The 17,647-nt window shown below is 51.5% G+C and overlaps 1 protein-coding gene across 2 annotated transcripts in view; it reads left to right on the plus strand.

The window, feature by feature from the left end:
• Positions 1 to 8,119: 8,119 nt before the first annotated feature.
• The window catches only part of PRKAG2 (protein kinase AMP-activated non-catalytic subunit gamma 2), a 136,430-nt gene continuing 126,902 nt past the window's right edge, over positions 8,120 to 17,647 (plus strand). For both annotated transcript variants that reach the window (XM_049777866.1, XM_049777868.1), the window contains exon 1: positions 8,120 to 8,454. In XM_049777866.1, coding sequence (XP_049633823.1) covers positions 8,341 to 8,454 — 114 coding nt within the window. In that variant the 5' untranslated portion in view covers positions 8,120 to 8,340. The remainder of the gene's footprint in view (positions 8,455 to 17,647) is intronic.

Genomic DNA, 17,647 nt, shown 5'->3' on the forward strand with positions numbered 1-17,647 from the left:
CCCTAGGCCTGGCCAAGCAGGCCTCCGGCATGGCGTGGGCTTGCCAAACCTCCTCCTGCTAGACTCCCTTCTTTCTTTCTTTCTTTCTTTCTTTCTTTCTTTCTTTCTTTCTTTCTTTCTTTCTTTCTTTCTTTCTTTCTTTCTTTCTTTCTTTCTTTCTTTCTTTCTTTCTTTCTTTCTTTCTTTCTTTCCTTTCTTTCTTTCTTTCTTTCTTTCTTTTCTTTCTTTCTTTCTTTCTTCTTTCTTTCTTTCTCTTTCTTTCTTTCTTTCTTTTTCTTTCCTTCTTTCTTTCTTTCTTTCTTTCTTTCTTTCTTTCTTTCTTTCTTTCTTTCTTTCTTTCTTTCTTTTTCTTTCTCTCTTTCTTTCCTTCCTTCTTCCTCTTCCCTTTTCCTCTTTTGCCCCTCCTCCTCTTCTTCCTCCTCCTCCTCTGCTTCTTCCTCCTCCTCCTCCATTTTTTTGATGCTCAGGACTTATTCCATGCTTTTCTCAGGGATCATTTCTAGCAGGGTTTGGGAGATCCTACTGAATGCTGGGGTTGAATTCAGGTTGAACATGTGCAAAGTTCTCTACCTGCTGTCCTATCTCTTAAGACCCTAGAACTGGTATTTTGGTTTTGAGGTCCAGCAGGATTCAAGAGTTACTCCCAGCTCTGTGCTTAGAGCTCTCTCCCTGCAGTGCTGGGGACCACCATGTGGTGGAATAAACCCTGGTTCTCCCATTCCAGACACACAGACTGGGCTCAGTTCTTTGAGCTTCTCTCTAATCCCAGTTACTTTTTGTTCTTTGTTTATTTTATTTTATTTTTGTGCCAGAGGGTGCAAAATGCTGCTTTGGACACAGAGGAAAACATGCCAGCTGTGCGCAGGGTGGCCTGGTGTGGCCTGGTGTGTGGCAATGCTCCACATGACCTTGTCCATGCTGCAGAGTTTGCCTTGGAAAATCTCTCTTCCCCTTCGCTCCAATGGCCTTGTGAAGCTCAAACAGTTATATTTAGGCACATTTATACAAAATACTGTTTTGCCCCACCTGGCAGGGGGAGGCAGTTAGAACCAGGATGACCTCGCAGAACCCTCCAGTGGAATCTCAAGGGCCCTGCTGGGTCTCCTGCAGCACTGAGCAACTTGGGGACCAAGTCTAAGATGCCTGTGCATGGACTCTGGTGGGGTGTGTGTGAGCGCATGCGTGTGTGCGTGTGCAGTCGCAGAATGGGCAGCTGTGTGTGCTCATGGCTCTTGAAGGCCAAGATGGTGGACTCTATAGACCTAGCACAATCATGCTCCATTCCCCAAAGACCATCCCCAAAGACAGGGTGCACACCTCCGTATCTGCAGCCAGGACTGGTCTGCAAGGCCAGCCAGCACTGGCCATGCCAGACCCAACCAGAATTCACATCAGCGATCATATATTAGGTTAGGCTGTATATCAGACCACCAACATAAGAACCAACTTTTTTGATGTGATAAAATGTTATCATCCGGGGCCGGGCGGTGGCGCAAGAGGTAAGGTGCCTGCCTTGCCTGCACTAGCATTGGACGGACCGCGGTTCGATCCCCCGGTGTCCCATATGGTCCCCCAAGCCAGGAGCGACTTCTGAGCGCTTAGCCAGGAGTAACCCCTGAGCGTTACTGGGTGTGGCCCAAAAACCAAAAAAAAAAAAATGTTATCATCCATTGACGTTATTTAGCCCTGTACCTCATAGATGTGTCCAATGGGTCAGAGAATAACAGGATTCCAAATCTCTGCGGGTGAGGTTATGGGTTTAGATAATGCTCAAATTTTAAGTGAGAGAGCACCATTTTCCCAAGATCACACAGGGAGTCCAGAGCCTATCCTGGGGAGTTGGTCACTAGGTCAGAGGTTACAGGTCATAGGGCATCTGTTAACACCACAAGGCAGGGAAGAATCTTAATTCCCAATCCATGCTGTGTCCTCATTGCCCCTACACTTGCCAAGGAGCCCATTTTACAGTCAGTAAAGACAATTTCCATGTATGGTTGTCTCCAAAATACTGTGTGTGCACTGAGGGGGGTATGCCACCAAGGAAAGGTGACAATACTCCGCACTCCCCATGAGAAAAAACCATGGTCTACCTTTCCTGTTTTGCAGGGTTCTGGTAAGTCACAAGCTGTTTAGGAAGCAGGAAATCCACAATGCAGTTTTCATACCCCCCACAAATCAAATAGGACCAGAAGGAGAGACAAAGGGAAGGTGTTTGGAGGGTTTAGTTTCTGGACTCTATACATGTAGCTTGTCTCCAGTTGCCTTGCACACAGCCAACCCAGGTTCGATCCTCAGCATCCAATATGGTCCCCTGTGTCCCATCAGGAGTCATTCCTGAGCTCAGAGCCAGGAAGAAGTCCTGAGCACTGCAGTGGGTGTCTCCCTTCACACGACCAATTCAAAAGGGATCCAGAGACAGCCAAGAGAAGATGTGTGGGCCGGCGGTGGCGCTAAAGGTAAGGTGCCTGCCTTGCCTGCACTAGCCTCGGACGGACCTTGGTTCGATCCCCCGGCGTCCCATATGGTCCCCCAAGCCAGGAGCAACTTCTGAGCGCATAGCCAGGAGTAACCCCTGAGCGTCACCGGGTGTGGCCCAAAAAACCAAAAAAAAAAAAAAAAAAAAAAAAAAAAAGAGAAGATGTGTTCTTCCAGACTGTCTGCGTGTCACCCCTGGACACTGTTTCTGCCTTTACTTCCTTCTCTCCCTGCTGTCAGGATTAAGGGCCCCTCTGTACCAGGCAACTGAAACCATCCCAAGGTTATGCAAGCCATGCCCAGGCCGAAGGGAAATAAAAGTCTGGAATGCAACTCTTGGCCCTGGTTTCACAATATGATAACACCCCCTTAGCCAGGCAGTGATAAGAAATTCCATTGCTCAGTGCAGACGGAGGTTCATGGGGTTCCTATGGGGGTTCATTCGGTCCAGATGGAGGTTCATAGAGTCCAGGCAGGGGTTCATAGGGTCCAGAGAAGAGGTTCATGGAATCCAATAGGGATTCATGGAGTTCCTTTAGAAAGTTCATGGAATCCAGGTGGAGTTTTATGGGACCACTTTGGGAGGTTTTTGGGGATCCTGTTTGGAGGTTTCCTGTTTGGAGTCTGGAGGGGGTTCTAGGTTCCTAAAGACAGAACCAAGTTGCTGGTTTCCTGAGTTAACCTTTATTGATTTTCATTTTTAAAAATGACTTTTGCTATTGTGGATCATCTTGGGGGTCACTCTCCGTGGTGCTGGGGGCCTCTGTAGTAAAGAGAGAAGAAGGAACTCAGGGATCCCCAGGCAGCCTCTGCTGCAGCCCTGTTGGCCTTTCAGTGCCTAGTTTCTGGATCTGGAGACTGTTGCTTTATCCTCTCTTTAAATACTGGACAAGCTGACATGCGGCAGCCAGGAGACTGGGCATTTTCAGGCCTGGCCATAGATTTCCTGCCCAGCACCAGGGCCTGGTGTGACTTTGATGGAGGACTTGTTTGGCATCACAGATGAAGCTCAGTGGAAGAAATTTTCCGTGACTGACTAAGCTCAGTGTCTTCTCTCCTCTGTGGATAGAGTGACAGCTCTTTTAGGGCATGGTAGAGAAATTAGGTAAAGTCATTCAAAACACTTCCTGATGCTAGGCATGTTGCTATAGGTGATCAGAAAGTTCATTCAGTCCTTCCTGATAATAGAACACATGACCACTATTGGTGGTATTTCTCAGATATAGAGTCTATACACACGTCCTGAACTAGCACAGTCACAAACTGCCTCCCACCTCACTGTGATGGGGCTGTGATGGACACCATAATGGGATCTTTTTTTTTTTTTTTTTTTGGGCCACACCCGGCGATGCTCAGGGGTGACTACTGGCTGTCTGCTCAGAAATAGCTCCTGGCAGGCACGGGGGACCATATGGGACACCAGGATTCGAACCAACCACCTTTGGTCCTGGATCGGCTGCTTGCAAGGCAAACACCGCTGTGCTATCTCTCCGGGCCCCATAATGGGATCTTAAGTGGACAGGGCCACCCCATAGGTGGTCTAGTCCTTGGATTCCTGTCAGTGGGCTTCATAGAGATGATTCACAGTAGAAAGGTGGAGAATGGACAAAATGGGGGATATAATGGGGGGAGCGGTGCAGTACATTTAGGAACTGGCTTATAGAGGATATGTGGATCAGCATCTGGGACTCCCAAAACCTAGTGACAAGGGGTCTTTCATAGGACCCTGTACTCTGTGCAGATCCCTTCTCTAGGCCTCAAGGCAGCATACTAAATTTTCTTCTGTGGATGAAATGTGGTTGGGACTCAGTGGTACCTCCATGGCCAGTCAATGGCACCTTTGGTGACAGCTGAAATGTTTGGGTGAAGGCACTCTGGGATGTTGTGGGGATGTAGCCTGGTGACCAGCAAACATTCACACTAAGAACCCTTATACATTTTGAGGTTTAAAAACCTGAATGGGGGGGCCAGAGCAATAGCACAGTGGGGAGAGTATGTGTCTTGCACACGGCTTACCTGGGTTTAATCCCCGGCATCCAATATGGTCCCCCAAGCCTTCCAGGAGTAATTTCTGAGTGCAGAGTCATGAAAAATCCCTGAGTGTCACCACATGTGGTTCCCAAACAAACACACAAACAAACAAAACCCTGAATATAGACCCCTCCATGGGCCTGTTGTAGACCATCAGGCTGAGAGTCTTTTGCTTTCTTTATGTATTTTATTTATTTTGGTTTTTGGTTTATCATTCTGGCACTGCTTGCTTTATTTTTTAATTTAAAAAATGTGTTGGGTTTGGGGGTCATGCCTGGCAGTATTGAGTGTTACTTCTGGTGAAGGGAACTGCAGCCAACAGCAATGTGGGGGGTGGGGTGGGGGCCAGGGGTGTCAGGAGTCAAAACCAGGGTTTTGAATGATGTCTTTGGCACTGTTTGCAGTTTAACAGTGGCTACACCTGGTGGTGACAGAGAAGGTGGTGGGGGCCAATCTTGGCACTGTTCATGTGGGCCTACGTCAGTGCCCAGTATGGGTCAATTTACGTGAGGTTCTGCAGGGATCAGGGGAAATAAGCATCAGGAATCTAATAATGGGTCTGTACCCCTCCTTCTGCGTCATACCCCTAAACCCTGTTTGTTTGTTTAAATTTCCACTTTACTTGCAACCATCTTTTTGTAAAGTTCAATCAAAAAAGAGATGACTAGAGCAATAAAAGGCACAACGATATGGCTGCAATGAGGACAAAGTACAAAACCCACAAACGAGGCTTCAGCCAGCTTCCAAAGGCCGTGCTTTATGGCAGGAATGCAAATCCCACATGCAGATCCCACTTACAGGCCCCACACGCATAGGGTCTGTGATTGAGCACTGTGAGTCCTGCCCACCACAGGGGAACTGAAAATCACGACATGGTCCCCTTGGCTGCCATATTTCAATTCATTAGGAGAGGCTATGCTGAAGAGAGGAGATACTTAAGGGTTAAAAGTCCCAGGATTTTGGGGGCCCTGGAAAAAGCATTCATTGTGTAGGGTGCTTATCAGCAAGTATCTGGATGTGGCTTCAAACTCTGGTGCCTCTTGCAAACACTACTGTCATCAGGAGTGTCTTCTGTTGGCATGTGCTACCAGTGGTTCACACTTGAATGTAGGTTAGTTATCACAAATTGCTCCTTTAACACATTAAAGTTCTTGACCTGGATCTCAGGTGTCATACCTGTGAGGAGATGATCCTGAGCTCCCCCACAGTCTAGATTGTAGAGTAAGGGAAGGATATTTCCTAGATATCCAAATCTAGTACTCAGTAGATAATATTCCAATACAACTTTTTCTGCAAATAATTCTGCAAATCTCAGTGGTTTACCCCAAATCAAATATGACTTGAATTGCCACCTGGATGGAACACGTGGGGTATGTGGATGGGGTGCTGGGTGAGCTGTGAGACTGGAGAGAGGGAAACACACCAATTCCTCATTGCTTGACCCAGAAATGCATCATATGAATTTTGTGAAGCCTGCACTGGCCAGAGTTAATGACCGTTTCTACACAGCCCTGCACTGAGAGAACCAGAGTTATTAAGTCCTTAGAGCACAACTGCAGGCAGTATTTTTTTTAACTGGGGAAAAATATTTGCTTGTTTTGGTTTGAGGGCTACACTTGGGGGTGCTCGGAATCACTCCTGGTAGGGCTCTGGGGACCATGTAGAGTGCTGGTATCCATGGGGTGCTGTGGGACCATGTGAAGAGCTGGTCCCGGGATCAACTGCATGCAAGTCAGGTGCCTTACCTGCTGCACTCAGGCACTGCAAAATGCTTTAACTAAGGGCGCACAGCACAACAACAAAGTGACCCTAGGAAACAAACAGAGAACAAATACACTTTATGTGTGCCTGGAGAGCCAGGACAACGTCTATTCTAACGTGGCTAAGTGCCCTTTAGGTCCAGGACCACCACAGCCAAATGATTTTGGAGCTAGCACTTCAGCTAACTGCAAATGGGAGCTAGGGGAGGGAGTCTTTGCTCCCCCTCCTACCCCTCTACCCCCCTTCCTTTCAGCAGTGGTTCGTCCTCCCTGGCAGATGGTGAGGCTAACCGGATGCGCAGTCCTGCTCAAGAGAGGAACCAAGTGGTTGCTGAGTGGGGTGGACACGGTAGGGAAGGGTACCCCATCATCAGGACCAGTTCTGGGTAAGAGAGGACCGAGTCTGGGCATGTCCCACATGTTCTATCAAGTGAGGTCAGAGATTGAATCCCATACTTGAAGCCACTATGGTCATCTGATTTGTGGGTTTGGGGGCCACTGCGGTGATTTCAGGGGTGTCCCGGGTCGTGGTCAGGTGACAGAGGTGTGAGGGCAAAACCTAGGCCTTCTGCATATAAAGCTGGGGCTCTGTCTCCCCAGCCCCCACCCCGAGGGCTTCTGAGAACACAGGACCTTCCCTTCAGTCAAGGAAGCTGTATGATGGCCAAAATGTTCCAGTCAGGCCTCACTGTGAACTGGGGTGCTGGTGTGACACAGCACCGCATCCCCCTCCGTCAGAATTGAGAATCACGCACAGACCAGTCCGAATGATTTTTGAGGATGGAACTAGAGAGAAAGGAAGAAATCTGGTGGGGGATACAGTGCAAGGAGGAAGGGGCGACCCCTCCTCTCCAGGCATGCATGTATGCACGGGAACCTTTAGACTCATTGAGGGACTTGGCCCCCCACGCAATGCTGAAAACCACCCATCTCACACCTGGGGGAGCCCGAGTGACCTTTGGGGCTACCTCTGCCTCAGTGCCAAGTCAAGGAGGGGGACGCGCGCTGAAGCCTCGAGTTTCAGGGCGCACCAGGCTGGAGGAAAAGCAAACCGTCGCCTCTGCACCGCACCCCCCAAAAGCCTCCCGGCTGCTGCTGAGAGGAAGATGGGGTCTGCCCTTCCTTCTCCCCACTCCGCTCTCTGCAGGACACCTCCTGCCCCTCCGGCGCCCTGCGTCACCCCAGGGGGAAGCGGGGTGCTTGCTCTGGGGCGGAGCGCACGCACGCGGGAGACGCAGGCCGCGCGGCTTTCCCGGGCCCGCACCATGTGCGGGGTGGCCGCGGGGCGCGTCCCATCTCCCCGGCCCGGCGCTCCGGGCGCGCGCGCGCGCACGCTCCAAAGTGGGGTGTGCGCGGGTCCCCCCCGCGAACCCCGCTGCCGTCGCGGGAGGCACGCCCGTACTTCCTGCTCGATGCGCCGCCCCGGCCTCTCCCCCACCCGCCAGCGCTCGGAGCGGCCGCCAGAACTTGCGCCGGCAGCCGGGCAGGAGCCCAATTGCGAGGCGCACAGTCGCCTTTTGCACCTCCTCTTCCCTCCTCTCGCTCAGCCCCGCCGCGCAGAAGGAAGGCCGGACCTGCCCAGGGGCCCGCGGCCGCTGCATCTCTCCGACTGTCCCCCGAGCACCCACTGTCCTCCATCCATCCATCCATCCATCCATCCATCCACCCACCCACCGACTGACTGACTGTCCAAGGTGCGGGCCCAAGAGGGGCCGTTTTCCCAAACGCACCGCCTGTCATTGCACCTGCCCGGGCGAGCTTGCACCTCCACTGGGAACTGCGGAGGAGGAGCCGAGGGCGGAGAAGGTCGCTACTGCGCTTTTGCAAAAGGAAGAAAAACTTTGTCACCCGGCTAGACAGAGAGAGAGAGACAGACCTCGGCCCCGGGCGCGCCGCCCAGCGCAGGACACGCCACGCGGGACATCCCCGGGCTCGCCCACGGATTTCGGGGCGCGCAGAAGAGCCCCGCGACCCTCCGCTCAGCCCCGCGCGGGACACCGCGCGCTGTCGCCGGGGGGCCTAGGCGCGCCAATTCCAGCCACGAGGAGCCCGGGATCCACTTGGGGTGCGAGTTATGGGCAGCGCGGCCATGGACACCAAGAAGAAGAAGGACGGTGCCAGCCCCGGCGGGTGCGGTGCCAAGAAGACCCCGGGACCCAAGAGGCGATCGCTGCGCGTGCACATTCCGGTGAGCGCCCCCCAAGACCCCATCGCGCGGCGCGTCAGCGGTTAATGCGGAGCACCCCGCGCCTGCTGGTTCGGGGGTTGCGGGCCGAGGCGGAGAGGTCTGTGCGGGGCACCCGCTGTGCCCGGCCCTGGCCCCCTGCCTCGCCCGGTGCGGTGCGGAGCAGCTGCAGGGGGGAAGGGCGGCGCATCGTGTTGTTTTGTTGAGGGAGGTGTGGACGGCGCGGGGAGGTGGAGCCCGGACCGTGGGGCGGGGCAGGGGGGGCTGTGTTGTCTCACGCCCCCCAATCTTTCCTAGGGGTGTCTCTTGAGTCCGGGTGGGAGTCTCTGCCGCTCTCCGGGGATCCTGGTGATGTTTTTTGGGGGGGTCTCCTGGACCTGCCTAAAACTTCAGCCCGTGCGCAATGTGTCTGCACTTTGAAGACCTTGTCGGTGGGGTCGAGGTTTCCCTACCCCTCCGATGGGGTGTCAGATCTGGTCCCTGCGGGGAGGGAACGCCCCCCGGCCACACCCCCTGTGTCCACCAACCAAGTGAGTGTTTGTCCAAATGCTGGAGCCGGAGGTGAACCCTCCCCACCCCCCAACCCCTACACTCACCCGGCACCTATGACATTGTTTTCTGGGGATGTTGGTTCTGGGGTGCGAGGTGAGGCGTACCTTGGGGTGTCCTGGCATGGCTGGGATAGGGGGAGTTGGATTGGCCACAGGGACTGAGCTGGGTAGGGCTGCCCTGAGCGCTCCCTGATGGTCGGGTGGCAGGGGGACTAGCCTGTGTGGAGAGAATTGCTGCCAGGCTGGTGGCCCCCATATTCCTAAATTCCTCACTAGATTGATGACCCAGGTGTTCCCGAGGCCACCTTATGTTTGGAAAGGAAACATCCCCTGTGCTGGGTCAGCGTGAGCATGCAATACCTGTTTGTAGATTGGACAAAGGCACCGACCTCCCCATAGCAGCCAGAACTTGAGGAGTCAGGCTTCCAATGGTGGTATCAGAGCCCCTGAGCTGCCCTCCTTCTGAGAATCCTCCTGTCGGGAACACGGTAGAGCTAGAGGTACCATTAGTTAGCACTGCAGGGCAGAGCTGTGCCGAGTCTAGAAGGACAGTGGGCACTTGCCTGAACCACATATGGCTCTTTTTCCTCTGCTCAGTAGTAATCCCTGAGCACGCGGGGTACGTGCCCCAAGCTCATACACATAAATAAAAAACGGAAAGGTGTGTCACCAGGCTCATAAATATAAATAAAAACAAAAGTCAAAGGTAGGGTAGTGTATTTAAAACCGTTTGTTTTGAGGGTGATTTGGCTCTCCCTGGCATGATGAACTAGAAGTTTGTTGTGGTTTCTGCAGAAATTCAAGGTTAGCTGGGGCCTAGAAGTCAGGGCCCAGAGCTGTTTGGTTCCCCAGGGCCACGCCCCCGTCCCAAGGCAACTTGTGGCTCATTTCTGCTCCCCCTGGTCTCTGTGTGTGTGCAGGGTGGGAAGGACTCACTTACAGAGCAAGCACCCTTCCCAGCAGCCCTTGTCTCCTCACTAGAATTTTTCTCCTGCGAGAACTCCAGGGTCTAAGGAACATGCTTTTGGAGGGCTTTGTCTCTCGGTAGGGGAAAGAGAGGGGAATCAGATGCATTCTTGGGATTCTCTGGTTTTGTTGTTTGGAGCCTGTTGCTCAAGCATCACACCTGGCTATAAAGTGTTGAGGATGAAACCAGGCTCAGCTGTGTGCCTTCCACATGCCTTCCACCACTGTTTCTTCAGCCCAGTCGGTTTGGAAGAAGCGAGGTGGGTGGGGATGGAATCAAGTTGGTAGCATGAGTTGGAAGAACAAGGAAGATGCTGGAAGGCTTTGGAAGATTCTGCCAGCAGGAGGCCCAATGGGCTGCTCTTCCAGGGCAGGGACCTCACCAGGGCAAGGGTGCTGGAGTGAGCTTAGCTGTTTCCATCAAAAGGCCTGGAATATCCTCCTCAGATATGTTCATGCCATGAGCTAGCTCCAGGACCCATGAAACTCTTGAGTATCTGAGCAGGGGCCCTAGTGAGGGAGGGCTACAGAGGGGACCAGGCAGTGCCTAGGGACAATGAGGCAGCCCAGGGGAGTGTACTGGACAGCTCAGGGGCGCACATGGCCCCTTCTTGAAGAGATGATTCAGAAACCCTCCCACTCCCTGGAGAGAGCAACTAAAAATAGAGTCAAGGGCAGCAGAGGATTAAGGATGGCTATGGACAGACAGCTTGGCGTGTGTGGGCTGTCACAGTGAAGCCTTCGCTGCATATTTCCAGGGACCTTTACCACTGAGACCTAGGGCCTTGGGCCAACCCCATGCCCTTTGTCCAGTTTCTCCCAAAAGGAAGGGCATCATGTGGCGTGGAAGGAGCAGGGATGACCCCTGTCCCTGGGAATCCAGCGACCACAGCTCACTGTCCAGCACTCTCCAAGAAACCATCAGGGTTGAAGTATTGTGGCAGGGCAAAGGTCAGGGGTCAGTGTCATGGGGTGCTCTTGCCTTGTCCTTGCTCAGCTTGTACCACCCTATGCACATCTTGTTGTCTCACCTTTGGTGTTTTTTTTTTTTTTTTTTTTTTTTTTTGGTTTTTGGTTTTTGGGCCACACCCAGTAATGCTCAGGGGTTACTCCTGGCTATGTGCTCAGAAGTGGCTCCTGGCTTGGGGGACCATATGGGACGCCGGGGGATCGAACCGCGGTCCATCCAAGGCTAGCACAGGCAAGGCAGGCACCTTACCTTTAGCGCCACCGCCCGGCCCCTAGGTTTGTTTTTTAAAGTGGGCGGGGGGGGGGGGGAGGGGGATACTATATAAGCCTCAGCAGAACCACCCAATGTTAGTTTAAATATAAAATGCAGGTCCCATTTCTGTGCTGCTGGGTCAGAGCAGGTCTCATTATTTTTGAGATGCTTCTCTTCCAACTGTAGTGCAACAGTTGGTATCCTTCCTCCGTCTCTCCCTCCCTTCCTTCTTTCCTTTTCTTTCTTCCTCCCTCCCTCTCTTTCAGTTACCCATGTCCTATCATACCATCCACCAGTTCAACCAACCAGTTAACCATTTATCCAATTCTCTGTCCATCCATTTATTTGTCTGTTTGTCTCTTGTGCCCATCCACCCATTCATCCCTGAAACTATTTACTTACCTATCCACTTGTCCATCAGTTTGTCTGTTCATTTGTCTACCTGTTTGCCCATCCTTCTTCCATCTATCCACCCACCCACCCACCACCCATATATTCTCCCATCCATTTATCCATCCACCCACTTATCCATCCGCCCATTTGTCTGTGAATTTATCCATTTACCCACACACACACCCATCCATCCTTCCATCCACACATCATCCATCCATCCTTCCTTCCATCCATCACCCACCCATTCTTCTTCACTCCTCCATCCATGTATCTGTCATCTACACTTTGTCAGCTGCCACTGGGAAGAGCTGTCCATGGCTCCTGCCTGTTGAACAAACTTCTGGCTCTGCGTCTAGCCAGGGTACCCAGCATGAGTCACACTGCACTACCTTTTTTTTTTTTTGGTTTTTGGGTCATACCTGGCAGTACTCAGGGATTACTCCTGGCTCAGAAATCGCTCCTGGTAGGCTCAGGGGACCGTATGGGATGCCAGGATTCGAACCACCGACCTTCTGCATGCTAGGCAAATGCCTTACCTCCATGCTATCTCTCCGGCCCCTGCACTACCTCTTGACTCTGTCCTCCAGAGGTTCGGGTACCCTGAGCATTGGGTTTCAGGCATAGAGTTTCAGACTTTTAGGAGCCAGGCTAATGTTTGATGGCCCTAGAATTATCCTAGACTCATGGGTTTTCACTGAGGCTTAAGGGCCTGTCCCACAGGCTTTCTAGAGTAAGTGTGACAGGGACCCTGGTAGGTGGTTACTGAATGACTTCACACTGGTGGCCAAGTGACTGTCCCCAGTCCCCATGTGGACCTAGAGTGACTGGAGCTGTGGAAGCCACCACCAGACTTAGCAGAGCACACAAAAAAAGTGTGCAGTTACAGAATCAAACATTCAGCGACTTGGGGGTTATCTTTGGGGATAGATCCCTTGTCTTTTGGGGACATCCCAAGTGGTACTCAAGGAGACTTAGGGACAACCATTGTAATTCTAAACCATGACTTTTCCTGTCTTCCCATTGTGGCTCTTTTTGTTCACTACTGTGCTCTTGAATGTGACTTTCCCTTTCTCCTGTCTTCCCATTATGGTTTTCCACTCATTGTTGCCACCTTCCTTTTCTGGGGCCTTTTTCTCTGAGGGGGTGGGGGTGTCAGGCAGCAGGCCAAGCCTGTGGACACTGGGTTAGCTCCACCCTCCATTTATAGTTGGTGATCCAATAACCACTCACAGCCTGAGAATGATCACATGGGGCAGGAGGGTCCCCACCATTCTCAGAGGGACTATCCCAACTCTGTAACTCCAGGGACCCACATTTTGCCAAAATAGTAACAAAAGGTCAAAGTAACACACAGAAAATTGATTCCAGAACTGAATTTATGGGGGCTGAAAGAGAGAGATGATAGAGACCATGGGGGCAGGAAAGTGGGTATATGGGGTGATGTTTCCATACTACAGAAAAGTGCACAAAATAATTCTCATTATGTACATGAGAAACCAACATTGACAGTACTGCAAATCACAGTTTCTCAATCAATAAAGGTAAAAAATGATAAACCAAAATAACCAAACATTTTGCCAATGACTTTAGGTGACAACAGTGGACAGCTGAGGGGCCTCTTGGAGCAAGCCCTTTCTCTGCTTGGTTCATCGGTGGTGGTCTGGTTCCAAGGTGGGCATGGGACATCCCAACAGGGTGTTCCCAGACCTCAGCCACCCTCAGGGGAACCCACTGTGGAGAGTGGGGAGCAGTAGTGGCGCCTATTAATCTGATTCTCTTTCTTCACTGTCTCCCTCTACCTACTCTGAAATAATTTGATCTCCATCCTTTCTTCCTGTTGACAGGAAGCCCTTGTCTGCCAGCTCGTGGCTTGTCACAGACCAATCAGAGATCATTCAGGCTTTGGTCTCCTGCCAGGGGCTCTGCTTTGATCTGCTCTGACCTGGCAGCTAAGCGGCTGCTGGTTGGACAACAAAGGCCGATTGGTGCTGGGGAACCCCAGGGGTGTGGTCTTCTCCACAGGAGTGGGGGAGGCTTGTGGGGGGTGGTGCTTCTCTGGGGAACACTGGTGTGACCTCCCAGTATGCAGGAGGACTGGCAGGCCAGGATTGTGAGGTGCCCAGAAAGGAAGGCCTACCCAGCTCCTGGGGGCCTGACTGTGATAAAGACAGGCCAGCCCTGTCACTTATGTCTGATGTGGTGCGCTCATATGGGTAAGAAAATGGGGGTTAATTGTTTCTCCCAAAGATACCCTGAGGTTTTCACCTCTGACCCCCTGAACTGACTGGTCTGAAATAGGTGATTTGCCCACATTGCAAGCAGGGCTGAGAGGACCTACCCCAGTACTGTTTCTGAATCTTTCACCTTTCCCCCACTAATGTGATTTTCCCTGTGGCCTCCTGAAATATCCTTGGGGCAACTGATGAGAAATGCAGCCTGGATCAGCACCTGGAGGCTGCAGGGCTGGAAGCCCTGAAGAAGGAGATAGTGGAGACCCATCCAGAAGGGAGGCATGTGCCAAGGGGCAGAGATGGGCCTGCCTGTGAATGAGGGTGCACCCCTGCTGGCACTAGCCTGGTTTCTGGGCCTGAGAGGGCCCCCCCCCTCGCATAGTTCCTCCTAGCCCATTTCCAGTTCTGGAGTGGAACACACACCAGGGCCCTGCTAGAAAGCACATTGGGTTCATTTAGAAGGGCCAAATAGTCTGTGAGCCAAGATAGAGTGGAGGGGCTGGGACACCCCACAGTCTGAGGGCAGGTCAGGGACTGATCACCACTTTCCACAGTAGGATCACTATACTTCCTCAGGGTTTCAGGCCCCCACCTTTGAGTCTCCCAGGAGTTTTGGAGTGGGTGTAGAACAGCATCTGAACTTGCCCTTGAGGCTTCTGGAATGTTCCTGGGCCAGCCCATTCTGCTCATCCTTTGGGTTTTATGCCGGGTGGCCAGAGATAAGGGTGGGGAGGGGCACCACAGCCCAGCACCCTGCTTTGATTCCATGGATCCTAGCAGGAAACTTCTAGGGGCCATTCTCCAGCTGGGCTAACGGAAACACTGACCAGGTGGTCATGGCCCCAGGCATAGTCCTGGCAAACTGGGGCCAGTCTAGGTGGTGAAGCTGCCCCATAGTGTGTCCAGTGTACTGGACAGAGACGCCTCTAAAGCCTTAACCCCCTCCATGTGAATGAACACTGCCCCAGTGCGGGGATCATTGTTGTCAGCCACTGTGGGTTACACAGCAGATTTTGACAGCATCTCCACTTTCTGCCTCCCTGCCTCCTGAATCAAGGGAGTGGGCATCATGTACAGGCAGCTGGGCTAACTGGAGCCAATGCTGAGACAGTCACCAAGGACTCCTGGTCTGTGTGCTCAGCCCATTGCCCCTCATGCACATTCAGATGAGAGTCTCCGAAGGGCAGGTGCCCCTGTCTCTGTCCTGTTCTGTTTACCTTGGACTCACTAGATGACAGAAGAAGCATGAATCATGACAGAGGAATGCTGGGCCTGCCCCATGCCATCTTATAACTGTGGATTTGGGGCTTAGTTCTGCACAGCAGTGGTGTGGCCCAGTGTTGGATGGCTCAGGGAGGGCCGTGTTGCCCAGACTTGGGTTTTTGGAGCAACCCTGGCATTGAACAGCTCATCTCAGCTGCTATCATAGCACCCCAACATTTAATGACCTAATAGCAGACCCATTTTCTTTCTCCACAGCCATAACAACAAAATAACAAGTGTGTGAGCTAAGGTGCTATACAATGTTAGTACATGATTATACATGAGCCATAATTCTATGGTAATTTGGGTTTTTTTGTTTGGAGGCCCCACCCTGCAGTATTCAGGACTTATTTCTGGCTCTGCACTCAGGGATCACTCATGGTGGAGGTTAGGGGACCATATAGGGTACTTGGAATTGAACCTGGGTCAGCCAAATGCTAGAAAGCATCCTCACTACTGTACCATCACTATAGACCTTGTATTTTGGGGTTGTTTGGTGGTGCTTAGGGGATACTTCCTGCCCATTCCTCAGGGGTCATTCATTCAGTGGTGTAGGGACCACGCAGTGTTTGAACTCCAATCCTTAGAGCTGTCTCCCTAGTTCAGTTCTTCAAGTACTAAGGTATAAAGTCATTAATTTATTAAGCTCTCAAAATAGTTCAGATAGAATTATGTAATTTATAGTCATCATAATTTTATTTCCTACATCAGAATTGCTGCCCGGACAGGGGCATGGGAATCCCTCTCCCCTTCTGGGGATTGTGGAACGCACAATCCATCATTTCACACAAAGAGATGAAGATTTGGGTCCAAGTTCTGGTGATATCGTAGGTGTTTATGTAAGTCTGTGATATATAAATGAACGAGGAATGGGGTCCAAATTTTGGCTATATCCTGGGGTGTGAGTGTATATGTCTGTGATAAACAAAGGAGGAGTGGGTTCCATAAACAGCCATGCCTGCAGTCCTGGGTGCTTGTTTCAGGTGGGGGCTGCTGAAAGTGGAATCTGGAGTTGAGTCAGTCCCCATTTCCTCAGTATCAGGTGGATCTGAGCTGCTAGTTAGGTGGGTTGGCCTTGAAGCAAAGGAGAGAGAATGTTCTAGGCTCTAGAATTGAGGCCCACAGGCTGTAGGCCAGGGCTGGTCTCAGCCAGGTGGATCCTGCAGGGTTTGCTGGTGTGTGTGTGTGCTGGTGTGTGTGTGTGTGTGTGTGTGTGTGTGTGTGTGTGTGTGTATGTGTGTGTGTGTGTGTGTGTGTGTGTGTGTGTGTAGGCCAGGGCTGGTCTCAGCCAGGTGGATCCTGCAGGGTTTGCTGGTGTGTGTGTGTGTGTGTGTAGGCCAGGGCTGGTCTCAGCCAGGTGGATCCTGCAGGGTTTGCTGGTGTGTGTGTGTGTGTGTGTGTGTGTGTGTCCAGTGCCCCAGCATAGCTTCCTGGTGAGGCCATGGCCAAAGGGCAAATGATGAGCAAGTAGCACAGCAGTGGCACAGTAGGAATGTTGAGAAGATGAGTCCTTTACTGGCAGGCAGCCATCCCTGGCTGCATGTGAGGGAAGGTACTAGAGACCACAAACCCACCAGCTTGGCTCTCTGACAGAGAAAGCTGGCCTTGGGGTTAGGGGGTCAGGTACTACTACAAAGCAGCTGCTTCCTGTTGTTGATGGTCAAGGATGGTGGGCAGTGAGGAGAGTCCTGTAGCCCCAGGTTCAGGGCTTGAACTGCCCTTCTATTCTCCACCCATGTCCCTTCTCCAGATATGGCCTCATTATCTTCGGGGAGGCTTAACACTGAGGTTGTGCAGGTAGCAGAGGATCTATAAGTGCCAGCAGATTCAGCAGAAGGGCATCTGGGCTTACTTGGTCTATTTCCTGGTCAGTGATCATTCCTCACATGATCCTTGTCACCTCCACCTAACAGTGATTGTCAGCTAGTCAAATTCCTACCTTTTGCTTTGATTCTTCAGGGCAGGTGGAGGAACAAATATTGCATGAAGAAAGTTGGATTGGGAAGCAGTTACACGAAGGAAGGCTGTGGTGGCCCTCTGGAACTTTCCAGATGGGGATGACTCTTAAGAATTGTTCCAGATTTGGACAAAGTTTTTTTTTTCTTGGGGTATAAAGTGTTTCTGCCTTTTTTATGACCTGACTCCAAGAACCATCTCCCACAAGGTCAATCAGCTGAATGCTGGTATTGGTGCTGACATTTGTGTTGATGATGGTGTTATGTTGCTGCTGATGGTGTTGGTGGTAGCAATACACTTGTGGTGATATCACTGTTGATGATGAGGCTGATGATTGTGATGTTGTTGGTGTTAACATTGATGTTGATGGTGTGGTGATGTTCTTGGTGTTGATGACATTGATGAGAAATATTAATGATGGCAGAGGTGCTAAAGATGGCATTGGTTGTAACGTTGAGGTAAATGTTGGTGATCACAATTGTGTGGACAATGATGTTGGTGTCTGTGTTGACACTGGTGATGAGATGTGTAGGCAATGATGGTATAGATTATGAGGTTGGTGTTCAGTAATAACATTTGTGTTTTCTGTTTTTTTTTTTTTTTTTTTGTGGCCA

This window comes from Suncus etruscus, chromosome 1 (assembly GCF_024139225.1).
Source record: "Suncus etruscus isolate mSunEtr1 chromosome 1, mSunEtr1.pri.cur, whole genome shotgun sequence".
Lineage (NCBI taxonomy): Eukaryota > Metazoa > Chordata > Mammalia > Eulipotyphla > Soricidae > Suncus > Suncus etruscus.